At 46.1% G+C, this 16,774-nt stretch overlaps 4 protein-coding genes across 4 annotated transcripts; 2 read left to right on the top strand and 2 right to left on the bottom strand.

Moving 5' to 3' along the window:
• Positions 1-3,796: 3,796 nt before the first annotated feature.
• Positions 3,797-5,928, top strand: znfA (putative C2H2 finger domain protein; the record flags this gene model as incomplete). The annotated part of the gene is made up of 3 exons (XM_057218743.1): positions 3,797-4,122; positions 4,176-5,348; positions 5,403-5,928. 3 exons carry the CDS (start codon positions 3,797-3,799, stop codon positions 5,926-5,928), a joined length of 2,025 nt encoding a protein of 674 aa, XP_057072834.1.
• A 1,111-nt stretch (positions 5,929-7,039) lies between these two features.
• Positions 7,040-8,672, bottom strand: N7516_006022 (putative acyl-CoA thioester hydrolase; the record flags this gene model as incomplete). Its single annotated transcript, XM_057218742.1, has 5 exons — positions 7,040-7,590; positions 7,659-7,840; positions 7,894-8,190; positions 8,247-8,311; positions 8,379-8,672. 5 exons carry the CDS (start codon positions 8,670-8,672, stop codon positions 7,040-7,042), a joined length of 1,389 nt encoding a protein of 462 aa, XP_057072833.1.
• A 976-nt stretch (positions 8,673-9,648) lies between these two features.
• N7516_006021 (uncharacterized protein) lies at positions 9,649-11,081 on the top strand (the record flags this gene model as incomplete). Its single annotated transcript, XM_057218741.1, has 5 exons — positions 9,649-9,700; positions 9,821-9,872; positions 9,929-10,527; positions 10,583-10,981; positions 11,035-11,081. The coding sequence occupies 5 exons, from the start codon at positions 9,649-9,651 to the stop codon at positions 11,079-11,081; spliced, it is 1,149 nt and encodes a 382-aa protein (XP_057072832.1).
• Positions 11,082-12,083: 1,002 nt separating this feature from the next.
• N7516_006020 (pepsin-like aspartic protease) lies at positions 12,084-13,355 on the bottom strand (the record flags this gene model as incomplete). The annotated part of the gene is made up of 1 exon (XM_057218740.1): positions 12,084-13,355. One exon carries the CDS (start codon positions 13,353-13,355, stop codon positions 12,084-12,086), a length of 1,272 nt encoding a protein of 423 aa, XP_057072831.1.
• Positions 13,356-16,774: the final 3,419 nt, after the last annotated feature.

The raw sequence follows: 16,774 nt of genomic DNA, 5'->3' as shown, positions 1-16,774 counted from the left end.
GTGTCACATTAACTAGAGACGTGACACGCGCTTCTAGGCTGCAGCCTTCTAAGGCTTAAGGCTGGCTGCGCCTCAGGAGGTACAATCTACAGCAAAGCACCTGACCCCTTCCAGGGCTTGAGTTTCTGGTGATGGCTGATGGCCTGGCCAAAGACTGAGATTTTCCCAGCCGAAGCCAGCCGCACTACTCCGTACTCCGTACTCCGTGCAAAATCCGTATGTTGTAAAACCCCTCTTTGCTGACGCCTCCCGTTAACCCAATAATGTCTTTGCTGTCTGTCACTGTGGCAATCATTACCCGAAGAAAAAAATGTGGACACACACCCCTCAATGGAGTTGTGTAGCTTACCTACAACATAGTCAGCCATCACCCACTGTAATCTAATTATTTCCTAAATAAGTTAAGGGCGCCTGGAACATCAACCAGCTTGATGTTGATGATCGATGAGAAATACTCACATAATGGGCCCGGGGGAAACTTTATTAGGCCTCTGTATCCGCTACGTACACTGTACTCCATACGGAGTACATAGACGGAGTACAGAGGAATCAAGGATCAGAGGTAATCCCCTCGCCAAGAGGTTCACTGCCACACAGCAATTACAAAATCCTGATGTTGAGCTACCTAACGCAGCAATCCTGACATTTGAGAGCAGGAAATCATTACTCTGTACAGATCAAGACGCTCTGATCAGAAGATCTGATCGTCCTACGTGTGATAGGGCTCCAGGGGTAACATCTAACGTAGAGTTCGCCCATGTCCTTGGGATGAAACCCCCATTATATTACATCCATATATGGTACTAACGTGGACTAGAACTTGAATAATACTGGCCTAATATGTAGGATTGTGCGGTATGGAAATGCCCAATTTAGCGATAATTTCCTAAAAAAAGAAAACAAAAAAGAACAAAAGAAAATAAAAATAAAAATGAGATTTTCATTCTCGAAGCTGATGTGGAGCCCACTGGAGCATTAATCGGATTACTCAGCACTATTCCCTGCAGCCCTGGAGGGTTTGTTCTAACGTTCTTCATTACTCTTCTTCCCATTCATTGCCAAAGACCAGGTCATTTTCTGTGGTTTTTTTTAATAAAAAAAATACCAATTCAACATGTCTTACATTACCTAAAGTGTTTGATCACACCACAAAAGAGTTCACAATCCCCCCTGCGCGCAAATGACAGGCGGACCGGCAGTGTGGCAGTGCATGCAATGCCCGACGCCAAGTGGAGTGCACTAGTAAATCAGTGGGTCAATGTCCAACGACTCAGCATTGTCCTCTTTTTTTTTTATGTGGAGGCAAAAGAATGTTCTCTACTCCGTAATGAATGTAGGGCCCGAATCCTCCGAACGCAACACAAGATCTCCTTATATTCGTATCATGGCAGATGTATTGTACAATGTACTTCGTACACGTATCTGCCTTGTTCAGCATCCAGTAGTCAAGAATAGTAATAGGGTGCTCGTATGGGCCCCTTGTTCGAGAGATATGAGATATTAAGCCTAAATGCCAAGGCTTCCAAGAGTTCCAAGAGTTCCAAGCCCCCTCCCGGTGTATATTATCACTGGTTGTAAAGCTGCACAAGACCATGCCAATCTATACTTCATTCTTCCAAGAACTTTGCGGGATGTACGGTGAACCCCTCTCTGGTCAAGTTCCAGTTCTAGAATACTAATAAACCATGGTTCCTTGATAGGTCTCTTCTGCCATTGTTCGAGCCGTTTTTGTCTCGGTGAAAAAGGTCCTGGTCGTCGGCAGCCTTCACCTTGTAGTAGTGGCAGAAAAATTGATAAAAATTGATAAAAAAAAAGTCTTGCTTACCACTTCATACCAGATAGGATAAGGCGTTTAAAGATTATCTTGTTACACTATGATGTGGACAACCCCATCTGGGTCGCATTTGCGAGGCGTCCAATATACAAAGACTTCCACCCCACCCACCCACCTGTGAGGTTGGCCGCACGGCCATTCTGCAATGTTCTGGTTGGCTTCCATGATCCCGTCAAATAATCTGAAGACTCCATATGGGGTAGACGGCGTCACATAGATCAGCGGAACTCTAGAACTCTAGAACTCCAGGACCCTGGGCCAGTCCATTCCCATCCCCCGTAGTACTCTGTACTGGGGTCCAGATATCTTTTTTTGGAAGCTATATCAATATTGACCTAGATTAACCGAACGTGGTGCGAAACTAGTATAATAGTATAATCTAGTTATAGTGTACTCCGTACCTAATATGTCTAATTATTAGGTATTTTTAACGCTAAGCCTTGTGCCCTAAAGAACTTGTCATTCCAACGTGGCTTTTCCCACGCGAACTAGAAAATCCAATCTTTTTATTTTTATTTTTTTATTTTTTATTTTATTTTCTTTAATTTAAAGGACGATTTAATGTTTTACTGTTTAATTAGGATGAAATATCCTATTAAATTATTAAATTCCCTATTTATTTCATCCCTGATGTTTTCTCTGTAACTGGTATGTAACAGATAATGACCCATATACGAACAATACGAACAATACATATGCCTTTCCACGTCACCCCTCCCAAAGGCTTTAACCCTGAGACCTGGTATGTTTCTAATTTCCTCTTTTTCTTTTTTGTTCTTTTTCTTTTTTGCCTCTTTGCTTTTGATTAGTTGAACTTCTTTTTTTTTCTTCTCTCTGAGAATGAGATCACCTAAATTGCCCCCTCTCCTCGCCTGAATTGGATCCAATCGCTTGCACCGCCCGAATTCCTACCCGATACCCCGATCTGGGCGTATTTCAATTCTTACCTTTTCCTTTTTGATTCGCTCTCTATTTGATCAGCTCCAGCTCCAGCTTCAGCTCTCAGCCTTTCCTTTTGCCTTAACACACTTTTTTCCAAAAAAAAAAAAAAAACCGGGCTTCAGCTAGTAGTGGGGTCCTCCCATTGCATACAACATACAACATAGAGAGAGTGAGTGTGTATTTCCTTTGTACTCACAATATCTGAGTTTAATTGCACCTTTCTAACATATTACTAGTTTTATTTTATTTTTTTTCTCCCTACATTTTTCTTTCTATTCTTCCATTAAGAATGTGTTCATCTCCTTGAGTTGCAGGGTGGCCAATTTCTATGGGACACAGGCCCGGCTCTCCGTGTGTCACTTACGGGAAAACGTTTCATCTTATGAGGCGAATCGCCGAACAAGGGTCCCGACGTAGGTCTCTTCTTCAGCCCTATTTTCTTCCTTACCCCGGTCTTTTTATTATCTCGTCCAAGTCCACTTTCAAATGATCTGACCTCTTAATTTAGACTCACAAGACTTACACACTGCATGAAGTCCTCTCTATTAACCATTCTCGCTCTATAACTATTTGCCCTCTCTTGAAAGTAGGCAGAAGCTGGACCTTCTGAGATACACACTCTTCATCGGAGCGTGTGAGGCTGGTTAACAGTCCGCTTAACAATCGGAGCTGGTTTCACGACCGACGTTTACACTCAACTGGATTGGGTTATTGCTGGTATATTGAGATATCGATTTGACCTGCTTGCTCCGATTTACATCAAGCTCGACCTATTCTTCTGTTCAGTTGGCTTTTTTCTGATCTCAACTTGGGGTTCATGCGGATGCGCACCAGTCTCTAATTTTGATCCCGGCTCTATGTTCTGGTTCTAGAATGGACCTTCGATTTTCTCAGTCGCCGAGCTTCCACGATTTCAGAGAACACAAACGCCGTTCTTCCGAAAGATTCCAATACGCTATGCCCGAGCTGGCACTATCATCTCACGGCCCGTTACCTATAGCTTCACGAACTAGAACTACTATGATCACCGCCCCTCCACCACTTCCACCGCCACCCAGAATTCCCAATTTGGAGATGGGTTATGACGCCGCCTGGCAACACGCAAATTCACAACCCCCGACTTCTCTGCCGCCAATCCACCCGGACTCAAGTTTGTTTGGAGGTCATCGACGGCTGCAACCCGCCTCGCAGGGTGATCCAATGCAGATAGACGATTTAGAGGGGAGGCAGGGCGGAGTTCCTTTCTCGCGAAGCCCCGAAACTCAGATCCAGATCCAGCCACCTCGGCCAGCTACAGACGGATTTTCAAATTCCATGTCGATTATCCCGAATCCGACGGGTCCAATGTAAGCAAGCGGACTTAATGCGCGAGGACTGCGAGCAACTCTTGGTTTCGCAGTACCGCGCTTTTCTATATCAGGTTAATCCGTGCTAATACTTTCGGCAGCTTGAGTGGTGAGCGCGAATTTTCACTAAGGAGTGTCAAAGACTCATCAAACGCCTACGATCAACAACTATTATCCAAAATTGGAAAGCCTCAAATAGCAAAACCTCCGTCGCCAGGGGGATCTATCAGTCTCGGAACCGACAACCGAAATTCACTCCCTGCACTCGCCGTTCCCTCACGAAGCCCAAGCAATCTGCCATCCCCCGGGCCTTCGGAAGGGTCCACATTGGACGTGAAATGGCACAACAGCCCTCAGTCCGGGGGCATTTCTCCCAGGACCAAGGTCAACTGGCGAGAGTATGTTGAAGGCCGAAGCCCGAGCGTGGAGAGTAATGCACCATCATCAGCACTGGATTACGACCAAGGATCTTTGCGGGATGCGGGCCGACGCCGCTATCGTGGAACAACACCTCAGCGAGAAGATAGCATCAGTCTACCGAGCCGATCGAATCGTGGAAGTTATGACCAGGGCGTGTTTTCAGATATCGAGGGAGAGTTTTCGACCGACGAGCCAGCACCTCCGCGGCAATTCATTCTTCGAGAGCCCACTCCACCGTATCCGGATTCTAGACAGGGCATGAAACGACGGGCATCCTCCCCTCCGCGTGAGCCGATGAGCGACGATAGACATACATTGCACGTCGCTACGAGTAACGGAGACTTGTCTCAGCGAAGACTGAGTGGTCATCCATTTACTAACACACTATCGGTCTACCCCAACTACCCCACGAGTCAACGAACCCTCTCAGCCGCCTCATCCTTGAGCATCCGGACCTCGGGCTCGTATTCGTCCACGTTGTCTATTGGAGGTAGTAGTATGACCAGCCTTTCTCCGTACGACCGGCCGTCTCCAGGAGGTTTCTCACCAAGCTCCGATCTCGATACTTTTCACGAAAAATCAATTCTCAACCCCAGCTCTCCTGCGGCGCTATCTCAGGCTACTCTTTCAAGACTTCCAGGGCCTGCGTCTTTAGAACCGCCTGCGACAGACGCTACTGGAAAGATGCCTGTGCCGGCGACCATTATGAATGTGCCAAAGCCAGCCGCGCCGAAGATCGGCGGACTGTTCATCTGCGATTGTTGTCCAAAGAAACCCAAGAAATTCGACAATCCAGATGGCCTACGGTAAGTTTTCCGTCGTGGTGTCTTCATTATATGAGCCATACTAATTTAAAATAGTGCACACGAGATGGAGAAACAGTACGCATGCGCCTACTGCAACCACCGCTTCAAGAACAAAAATGAAGCCGAGCGCCACCAAAACTCCCTCCACCTCCGACGCCATTCATGGTCATGCGCTGCGCTCATGAGTTTCCAATCAGCATTCCACCCCTCAGGCGCACAGTCCTGCCAGACAAATGCCGGGGCTACCCACGACACGTGCGGCTACTGCGGAGAGGAATTCCCAAATTTCCCTGAAGCAGACTGGGATCGACGATTCGAGCACTTGACCACGGTGCATAAATTCGGCGAGTGCAATAATGCGAAGAAATTCTTCCGCGCAGACCACTTCCGACAGCACCTGAAGCATAGCCATGCTGGCACTAGTGGAAAGTGGACCAATATCTTGGAAAACGCTTGCATGAAAGAAGAGCAGCCGCCTGAACCTCGCGAGCCGAGGGGACCTAAGGATAAAGCTGCTGGTCCCCAGGCCGGGGGTTCGTTGACGTCTAATGCCATATCGGAAGTTCTTAGCGAGCAATGACAATCAACAAGTCGTGTTTCCCTTGATCGGGAATTTACTCTGCCTTGTGGTATCAAGCTACAAGATGGTTCCCCGCAAGCGGCTCTGTGCTGTTAATTGCATTCCTCGCTAGTTCATACTCCCGGGCGTTGGATGATAGTTCATCTTTGTGGCAGCAGTTGTCTCTTCTTTTTTGGACAATCGAGATTTTATACCCATTCTCATTTGTCGATGATTCTGAAAGTAGAATCTTGAAAATCTACACCACATACCTGTTATAAAAGACAGCATCACCTCAACACCACACCCCGGGTCATTCCTCATCTCTCGCCAACAAAAACATCAAAAAACAAAAAAAAACCTCTCATTCATACTAGAAAAGGCAAAGTGAAAAACAAGACACTTATCAAAAAGCCAACTAAGGCACAAAAAAAGCCTGAAAATAACGACCTGCAACGAACATTTTGGAATTTTTCCTTTTCCACGGAAGGAGAAGGGGGACAAAGGGAGTTATATAGTCGGGGACTGGGATGTTTTCTTTTTCAGTTGGATCAAAACCTCTGTGTATACCCTTGCATTGCAATGGCCTGGGAGGATTCCTCACATCATTCTCATCTCATTTTTACATGGAGTCGGTTTCATGGTTGGTTCTTCGACTGGGTGGACTGGAACACTGAAATACTGAAATACTGGATGGAATATTTGCGTTCGGCTTGTCTATTCTGTTGTTTTTTTTTATGTTCTGATATGCTCTTATATATATTCCCCGCCCGTTTTATACATACTTTTTGTTGGATGGAACATGTGAGGCGAATGGAGGGCGTTGTATATAGATTCTTTTCTTTTTGCATGGTAGCCTTCTCAAAATATATGGCTTTTATGCCTTTTGGTCATTTTGATATCTTTCCAGGCTCTGCTAGTGGATTTCTGAGTACATATATATTAATTGAATGCTATTTTGATGTACAGATACATACAGATACGCCTAGTGACTAGGCAATGCTCAACTAAAAGCCAAAAAAAGGTACAAAGATATTCAAAACATAAGACCCCGAGACGATCTACTTAAAATCTAGTAGGAAAATGCCTGGCCAAACCCGGAAATCAAAAGAAACCACCCAACCAATTCCATCTACTCAGTAACACTATCCTTAATACTCCGCAAGGCACTCATCTTATGCATGGGATCAATAGCAGCAGCATTCTGCGCCCGACGACGGGCATCAGCCCAAAGCATAAACTCACCATACCCCTTCGGCATAACCTGCACATCCTTCTCAACAAGGAAAGTATAGTTAAACATACCAGTTGACTTCTTCGTACCGTGCTCGACATCGCGAACCTTGGAGTCAACACGCACCTGCACCTTAGTGTACTTGGTGCTATCACCCTCACGCTCCTCGGGTTCCGTGTACGCGACCGTCGCGCGCAGATACAGCACGCTGCCTACGGGGACTGGGTTCTCGAAGGTGCTGGGATCGAGGGCGACGAAGTTTGGCCGGGCGTGTGCGAAGGATGCCGCGCAGCAGAAGGCTAGCTCGAAGGTTTGTTTTAGGAGGAATCCACCGAAGATCATGAAATTGTGTCGGTTGCGGTATTGGGGTTGCATGATCATCGCGGATTTAAGCACTGTGTCGCTCATGAATGCTTGGTTTGCTGGCCGGATAGCTGGGTTTTGGGGGTCTGCGTGCGGCCAGGTTAATATTCTCTTGCATTTGAGTGACGTAATGGGGGAAAGGGTTTATGCTTACTTAGGTAGGATACCTCCTTTGTCCACATTGAGTGGATCAGGTTGCTCTCTTCGTCGTCTGGGGATTTCTCCAGGAGACTGCGGGTGCGAAGGGCCTTCTTGGCCTGGTAATTCGCTTCGCCCTTTTGGAAGAGGCGCTTTTCCTCTTCCGTTTCAACGATGAGAGGAGCCACGGGCACGGGCCTATTGTCTGATGTTAGTTTGTGTGTATCGCTTGATAAAGAGGACGAACATACGTCTTGGTGGTCGGATTCAGTGAGACCATAGTGAAAGCACAGGTGATCAGGACATCTTCTGGCTTGGCCTCCTGTCCTTCCGGGCGGGCCTTGGTGACCTGAAGGGAGATTTCCATACTTGATCGACCTGTCGCGTAGGTACATTGACCGCTGAGCTCAAGGTCGCAGATTTCCATGAGCGGGTTCTCAATGGTGATCCGGTCACAGGCCGCAGTGACAGTGGATACACCGTCACCTGTATGACGGTAAGCAATGATGCCAGCTAGGGCATCAAGATCCATCAGAAGTGATCCCAATCTAATCGGAATGATCAGTCAAATGTTCCTTTGGTGGTTAGGCTAGCAAAGACATACCTAATATGCCCGGAGGCGTTGAGATAAGAATCCAAGAGCCATTTGTCTTGGGCCAAAGGCAAAATCTACAAACCAGTCAATATAAACATGCTGATTTCAACTTCACCAAATACAAAAAAAAAAAAAACGCACAGCGCTGTAATGGCTATCCGACATCTTCTTCGGCGAGACATCGGGCTTAACGCTCTGCCCAGCCTTCTCCTGCGGCCCGGCGTTCTCAGCCTCGCGAATCTGTGTCAAGGCGTCAATCCATGGCGTTTTGACGCGCATGGGCATCCACGTGGGCCGGGACACTGCCTGAGATGACGTGGAGTGGAAATCCTGGGTGTTGATACAGGATGGCTGAGCTGCGACTGCGGCTCGCGCGGGCAGCGCAGCCAGAGATTTTGAGCGAGCAAGCGCTGATCTTCTACTGAGACCCAACATTGTGATATCGAAGGAAGGAGAACCAAAAACGCGATAGAAATGTAGATGTCCGATAGATTAAACTTGGTGCTCAACAAAATGACGATGTCCCGAGGATCCGATGTATATACAGTGGCTTATAGCGATCAAAAGGGGTTTAATTACTTCGTGGCTTGGCAGAAAGTGACCGCCCTAGTCACTAGACTTTCCAAGTCAATTTGTTGACAATTTACTTGATTTAATGAGATTATTTAAATACAAGGTGGACATAAGTGCTGGATATTCCGGGTGTAAGATACTAAAATCTACATATTCTACTGTTTTACTGAGAACCCATTTGAGTCTATAAGTTAAGTCTCTCATGGTCACTGCAGCTTTCCTTATGGTCTACAGCTGAATACTGACGCCCCCGGGGATTTTCGGCCCGGATACGAAAAGCGATGTCATCGCTTCCGATGAGGGCCCTGAGGGTTTTTGATATTTGTTTTTTTATAGATGCGGTTTGTAGCTGAAGGCCACCTCCAAGGTAAAGTACAAGCGTACAGATATGTCTGATATTGGAGAGGCACAATCCGGCGACTCAGCCATGGTGTCATTAAATCAAGCTACGGGCTAAACCCAACTAGTTGTCATACATATCTCTGTCAGGATACGACGGATCATCCTCAGCGGTCTTGCACTTTCAAGGAAAGTAGCTCTTTGTCACACTATGAATGTCAAGGTTGAAACCTAACACGCTCAACTGAAAGCAACAAATTGAAATGTGAAGGGAAGATTAAAACTCATGATTCGTACATTGGAGTTCATTTAAGCTTAACCAAGCTCCGGGTATTCTCCGATGGCCAAGCAGCGTCAAGATGAAATCATCGATAAGATATTGACTTATAACACAACTTGGAAGCAATTAGTTGTTTCGTTTTTGTATTCTTTTGAATCTATATATTTGACTTGAAGAAACTCGAATTTCTTTTTTTAAAAAAACACATCTATCTGCAATATGAGTGACCCAGCAAATCCACATATCAAAGAGCGCACCACACCTCAATGGGGTCTTTACCAGCGAGAGAACTTCTGGAAACAGAATGAAGGAGTAACACCGCTCTTCAACACCGGCAAGTTTTCATTATGATCCCTCCAAACCCACAGAAGCCTAAGCCTAACTTCCACAGACCCCCGAAAAATGGAAGAAAGAGCCAAAGAAAAGCTGAGCGAGGGCGGCTGGTACATACTACCTCCCCATCCCAATATCCCAAACATAAACTAACAACAAGCAACAGGTACTACGCCTCCTCAAACGCAGGAATGTCAAACACACACCTGGCAAACCGACAAGCCTTCTACCGCCACCGACTAATCCCCAACCAACTAATCGACACCAACAACCGCTCAACCAGAACAACGATCTTCGACCACAAAGTCTCCGCCCCAATCGGCTTCGCCCCAATCGGAATAAACAAAATCTACCACGCAACCGGTGAAGCCGCCGTCTCAAAGGTCGCCAACGAGCTCAACCTCCCCTACTGCCTCTCCACAGCCGGCAGCACATCAATTGAAGACGTAGCCGCGGCAAACGGACCTTCCGGAACACGATTCTTCCAACTGTACATGCCACACGACGACGAGCTAACGGTCTCACTTCTCACGCGGGCCTGGAAAAACGGCTTCGACGCACTGATTCTCACGACGGATACATGGCAGCTCGGATGGCGACATGATGACGTCGCGTCGTCGAATTATGCATTCTACCGCGGATTCGGTGCGGACCTAGGTCTTGCTGACCCTGTTTTCCGGAAGAGATGTGTTGCAGATGGGATTGATCCTGATGTTGATGTTGTTGCTGCGTCGACGAAGTGGATTGATTCTGTTTGGCATGGTCGTGCTTGGTCGTGGGAGAAGATTCCTTGGTTGATGGAGACGTGGAGGGGCATTAGTGGGGGGGCGGCCATTTGTGATTAAGGGGATTCAGTCTGTTGGTGATGCGAGGAAGTGTGTTGAGCTTGGGGTTGATGGGATTGTTGTGAGTAATCATGCTGGTAGACAGGTTGATGGGGCTGTTGCTAGTCTTGATGCGCTTGAGAGGATTGTTGAGGCTGTTGGGGAGAGGATTTATATTATGTTTGATTCTGGGGTTAGGGGGGCGAGTGACGTTGTTAAGGCGTTGGCGCTTGGGGCGAAGTTTGTGTTTATTGGACGGCTTTGGATTTGGGGGTTGAGTATCCAGGGGGAGGATGGGGTTCGACATGTTATGAAGTCGTTGTTGGCGGATTTGGATATTCTGATGGGTGTTGCTGGGTACAATGGGGTTGAGGATTTCAATCGGGATATTCTTGGTGAGTTTTGTTTCTTCTGGGATGTGAATATGGATGCTGACTTTGAGACGCAGAGTCGGACCCGAAGAATTATACGCTCATACCACAGAAGACATTGTGAATTGAGGACATTTCGGGGTGGATGCTGCTTTAAATCTCATATATGGCATCCTATAGCATACACGGACGACTTGTTACTCTACTCCAGACATATGACTCAAAACTACACATCTTCGGCTATAAATACAATCCATGACTACCTAGGTGACTAGCTACAAAATGAAAGAGGATGTGGTTAAACACCCCCCATGTATTCCGTGGGACTTGTCAAGTGACTATGGTACCCAAATGCTTAGCCACTTGTCAAAGAACACACACGAGAAAGCCCGGTTTGATTTGGATGCTGAGCTGCATGGGCCTCAACAATGTTGATGTCTCATGCATAGGCATCGGGGTGCTACAGGACCCTCGGCCTACGCTATCTCATGGGGCTACGGGGAGATGGTGGCCGTGAGGGATGAGAACAGGAAAGAGGAGAAGAGAAAGAGAAAGAGGAAGAAAGGTGGGAGTGGTCCTTTTATACCCTCAATAACACGTACCTTCCTAATTTGGACACCTGACTTGCACCTTCCCTCATTGTCAATGTCACATGTCACCTGGGCAACTTCCCACCCCATAGAGCTAGTTCATATCGAAATGTGTGCATTGATTAGATATTATCAGAATTGAAAGCTTCCAAGGTTTATTATGAGACTTTGGCGTCTTGCCCATGGTATTGTAGACTTTTGGCTATCTGAATGAAAATAATAGCAAGTCATGTCCAGTTCAAATGAAGGAGACATATCGGATGTTTAACACGAAACGAGTGATATATGCAGCTGAAAAAAAGCCGAATAGACAAGGTGGCGCCAACGTATGCTAGTATGAGTGGGTAATCGTATGTGAACCCAGATGTATTAACAGAAGTAAATGATGTGCATGTACAATAATACAATGTGCACGGAAAGGAGGTGGGTGATAAGTGAGTGTACAGTAATAAAAGGAGCAGAAATATGATTGCCACCAAATCAAAAAGAAAAGAAAAGAATAATGCCAAGAAGTGAAAGATGGGCTAAAATGCAGTTCAAATAGCAAATGCACCAAGCATGACCGTGAGCATAGACCAGCTAATGCCACGGATGAGGTGGGATGCGGAGCTGTCAGAGACTGTGGCCATGGTTGAGGAGGTCGATGATGATGTGGGGTCAGCAGCAGACGGAGCAGTGTCAGTGACTGGCGGTGCAGTGAATGTCCCGTTGCCCTGGGACGTGGATGAGGTGGAAGAGGATGAGGTGGAAGATGAGCTTGAGTCTGAGGCCGAGGCAAGCGCGCCAAACCCGATCTGTCCATTGTCAAAATCGAACACGGTGTAGACGTTCTTCAAAAAGACATCGCCGACAAGCCAGTTTGCACCGTTGGATGCATAGCCGACAATGGTCGAAATGCAGTAGGCTGAACCGTCCGACTCGGCGTTTCCAACATAATCCTTAGGGGAGACGTTATATTTAACACCAGAGAACTCGAACTCTATGGTAGCAGTCGAATTGCATGGGATCAAATAGTTGTTCGGGTTGGAAGGCTGTTGAGATGAATGAGGGACGAGAGAAAACAGGGTTTTGGCATCCGCGGGAGGGATCAGCAAGTAGGTGGTTCCGGTGTCGATGGTAGCGGATTTTCCGGTAAAGTTGCAACTTTGTCCATTCACATAAGCATCATCCACGGGGATGCTCCATATTTTCTCGTTCGTGGCAGTGTAGGAGATAGTACCATCGAACTTGGTTGTATCGACACCACCAAAGTTGATTTCTCCATCCTTATTGTTGTCTGCTGAGCGAGAGAGACTGAACCCAACCAAGTTTGACTTGATGAGGTTTTTCTCAGCAACAAGATCCATGAAAGATGGCAAATCCCACCCTTCCGTACGCGATCGACCCAGGCCAAGGATCCCGTCGAATGGGTAACTCTGAAAAGTTTCCGAGGCATTGTTAGCCAGACCGAAAGTTTGCGAGACTTCGAGCCCTGCAATTGAGAGGACGTCTTTCCCCATCTTTCCTGAGACCTTGCCGCTACCATAAAAGAGGCTGAACGTTGAATCGTCGGTGGTATAGCTGGTTGATGCTGACCGGTCGAACTTGTGATGACGTGTGCAGACAGGCTCGGTGCATTTCGAGTCAAAGACCCAGGTATTGGGTGCTCCAGTGTCGATTGCCATCCACATTTCTTGCTTTTGAGAACCTACTTGGACGGGAGAGAAGTATGAATAGTCTGTTCCGTCCTGATTTAACGGTGCACTTTTTGCCAATGTTGGCTTGTGGGATTCAACAATCTCATAGCCATCGTTGCGGCGAACGGGCATTTTTTTTCAGATCAAGGGTCCATGGTTTGTCGGCTGTGTTCGATGTGTCGGTACTGTCGGTGCTCTCATCGTCGGATTTGACTTCAATTAAGCTCCATGGGACAAAGCGACGTTCGACTGTAGTTTCCATCGAAAGTTTCATCCCCAATTCCCATGGGTAGAAGGCGTGCACGCCCGAGATGCCGGCAATGAAGACCAGACATGATGAGAGATGCATGGTCCCTGGGGGAGTTTAGGCAGAAAATGTAGAAGCCTGCATTTGATGAAACGAAGCCGGATTCAACTGGACGTCTCTCTATTCAATATAACGGTTGTTCGCTGTATGGTGGAGCTGGGGTATTGGGACTAGAGAAGTTCAAAGGCTGAATTAAGAGATAGATTGAAGTAAAAAGGAAAAAGCAGAAAATAAGATAGCAAGTTAAATAACGAATTGTAAAAGATGAGGAGGTTGGAGAGACACGAAATGTGCCCATGAAAGATGTGAGGGGGGAGTGGCGGACATGGTTCTCCACCGTTAAATCCCCCCTCCCCTGAGTAAGTTGGCAAGAACACCAGTTGGCTCTAGACTGGAATAGGGTTAGTTCCCCATACCAGGGACTATCCTCCACTTGTCTAACGCTCATTCTAGAACTGATCGGCTGGTTAAAGGAAGCTAGTGGAGTACGGGCGACTAAGTATGCCACCCGACACATAACTCCCGAGGTCTCTCATTGGTTTATAATCTGAAGTGAATCTGAACTGAATCTGAATTGAATCTATAAAGTGTATAGTATACAAATAATTAGTCGCCCGTAGTGGAGTTAATGTAGAATCTATTGATGAAATATTGATAAAGAAATCATGTAGACAGATTCTTGATAAGTTGAGTTGGACGAAGAGGAGAAAGAGAGAAAGAGAGAGAGAGGCTATCTGGATCTGTCATCATGTGGGTCTAGATGCCTTGGGCATTCAGGCATCCATCCAGACATCCATCCAGACACCCAACAGGAGTCCAAGCTTAATGTTCTTCTATATCTAGGAACTTGAATGGGGTTATGAAATATCTTGAATCTTTAATTTTTTTTTTTGACTATTTTTATACCTAATATTGAATATTATTGCTTCAGAAAACCGGGGTATGTCCAAAAGTAACGTGGATGCTAAGTTAGTTAAACAGCTAAACATTGAAGTTCTTTCATGGCAACACTCAAAGACAGAAATAGAACGCGAATAAAAAACAAATTCAAGTGAAACCCCCGAATGTGACTGTACTTTGTTACCCATTCGTACAATATAACCTTGGAAGGTCTAGACTCGCAGGATTTACGCCTCCACTTGGGTCGAGAACATCTGATCCTGACAACCCTGACAGGGACCACTTCTTTTGGGATACTTGTGTCTACTTACTCCAAATCACCGATTAAACTATTCAAATTGATTCGAATGTCAATGACCAGTAATTCATATGATTTATACGTATATTTATGTATTTTGAGCGGATCCAATTGAAAAAAATAACAGTGGCAACCCAAAAATAGATATATCATGCAGATCACCACCTGTGGAGACTGATAAACTCGAACAATTATATCATGAACCAAGCTAGTTACCTAAAAACCAATACTCTTTTATACCACCGAATAACTAAGTCGAAGTGCAGATGTACCAACATTGCAAGTCTAACAAGGTCTTGCACTTGTGTCACAAGAGACTGCGTTGGATGCCAATAATATTCAAGAAACCGCCCACTACAAAATTCACACTGTGCGACAGGTATCAGTACAGTACCTCGGTATATAATCAAATTTTGAATATCAGCGACCATACATCTTAATTCGATACCAGAGTCATGGTATTTGCTATTGCCCCGTCGCAATTCATGTGCTGGAGTGAGTGTATTGTTAATGTCTAGATTTGGGTCGGCTAAATATGCCTATTGAAAAGAGGAACTTTTAGTGACTGGTCATATGGTGAATAATAAATAGACTGGAAGAACCAAAGGTCCCCGACAGATGACGGACCAAGGAAGTAGCATAAAAGGTTAGTTACCACGACATGCATTGACCTCATGTAGAACTCATTTTGTCAACATCCAACATCCAACAAGGCATAAAACCAGCCCTGGAGTACGGGTAGATCGTGACGCAAAGCCACAGACCCCTTGCAGCCCAACCAACACGAAAGCACCAGCCACATATAGCCTGAAAAAGGCAAACAAAATAGTCATCGTGAAAAAAAAAAATATATATCCAATGACGCACAAAGTCGTCAAAGATTGATAAATCAATCAGATAATCACCCCAGCTCTCCCCGAAATAGCCCGAGCGGGACTCCGACCTTCCCCACGAAACACCCGAACCCAATCCGCCCCATCGATCCCACGGACAACAGGAAATTACAAGCGGGAAAAAAAAGAACAAACCTCGGAACCGCAAAGATATTACCGACGATGCCGCTAGAGACACGGATGAAAACAAAAAAGAAGTGGGCTAATTCGATTCTGCAACATGCTGGATTCGGTATCCTAGCCCCGGTTTCTATTCTTCATAGCAGGAATATGCCGACGTCATTTTCTTGAGCTGGACAGGACTAGCGCTGTCGGGATCGGAGAATATGCAGCGAATATCACCTTTAGGGTTATTTGGGTAGTTATCTCGGTGTGGCACGCACATGCGTCCGTCCGATGGACCGTGGTATAATTGTCGGCGATGATCTTGGGAATTGATACAATGAATATCACTACCTAGGTAGGGCTGGTCTGGTGACCTCGGGTTAACGGTGTGTTTTGGTTAACAGTAGAGGAGTTCCGGAGAGTCCAGGTGGATCTGCCTTTGTCGTAGATCATGCGTAGTTAGTGGGTATCGGATCGAATGCCTCGGCACAACGAAAATCGCGGTGTTTCGGGGCTTTTTCCACGAGGGTATTGAGTCATTGGTGGCGATGGATTGGTGGCAATTTAGAGACTGGAGAGATGGGTATGGAATTGTTTGCTGTGTATTTTGGGTTGTTCTTGCTTTGCATCTTCTTACTGTATCCCAGTAGTGTATCATAGACAGAATTGGAACCGACAGAACGAACTTTCTAAAAGATTTCAATAGAAAAGGCCATGGCTTTTTGATCAGGTTGATATGGATAGTAATGTCCAATTGAATTGGAACAACTCGACAGAGCTGTCGTGAATAATATGGATAGAACCCAAAAGAAAAACAAAGCCAATGATCGACTGGCTGACACCATGGAGGAAGCCGTCCACTCCATGGGAAAGATATTACATCAAAACGCTACTTCAAAACAATCCGACGCACCCAAACAATAAAAAGAAAAGACAAAACAAAGCCCGTACAATGTACCAGACAACAAAAGAATTAGTTTCATCACAGACCCGTCAACAGGACTGAAAGACAACAAGAATAGACCAGATAAATATGAATCAAAAGACT

This window comes from Penicillium verrucosum, assembly GCF_028828655.1.
Source record: "Penicillium verrucosum strain IBT 35672 chromosome Unknown utg000002l_segment0_segment0, whole genome shotgun sequence".
Taxonomy (NCBI): domain Eukaryota; kingdom Fungi; phylum Ascomycota; class Eurotiomycetes; order Eurotiales; family Aspergillaceae; genus Penicillium; species Penicillium verrucosum.
This window is presented reverse-complemented; position numbering and strand designations above follow the sequence as displayed.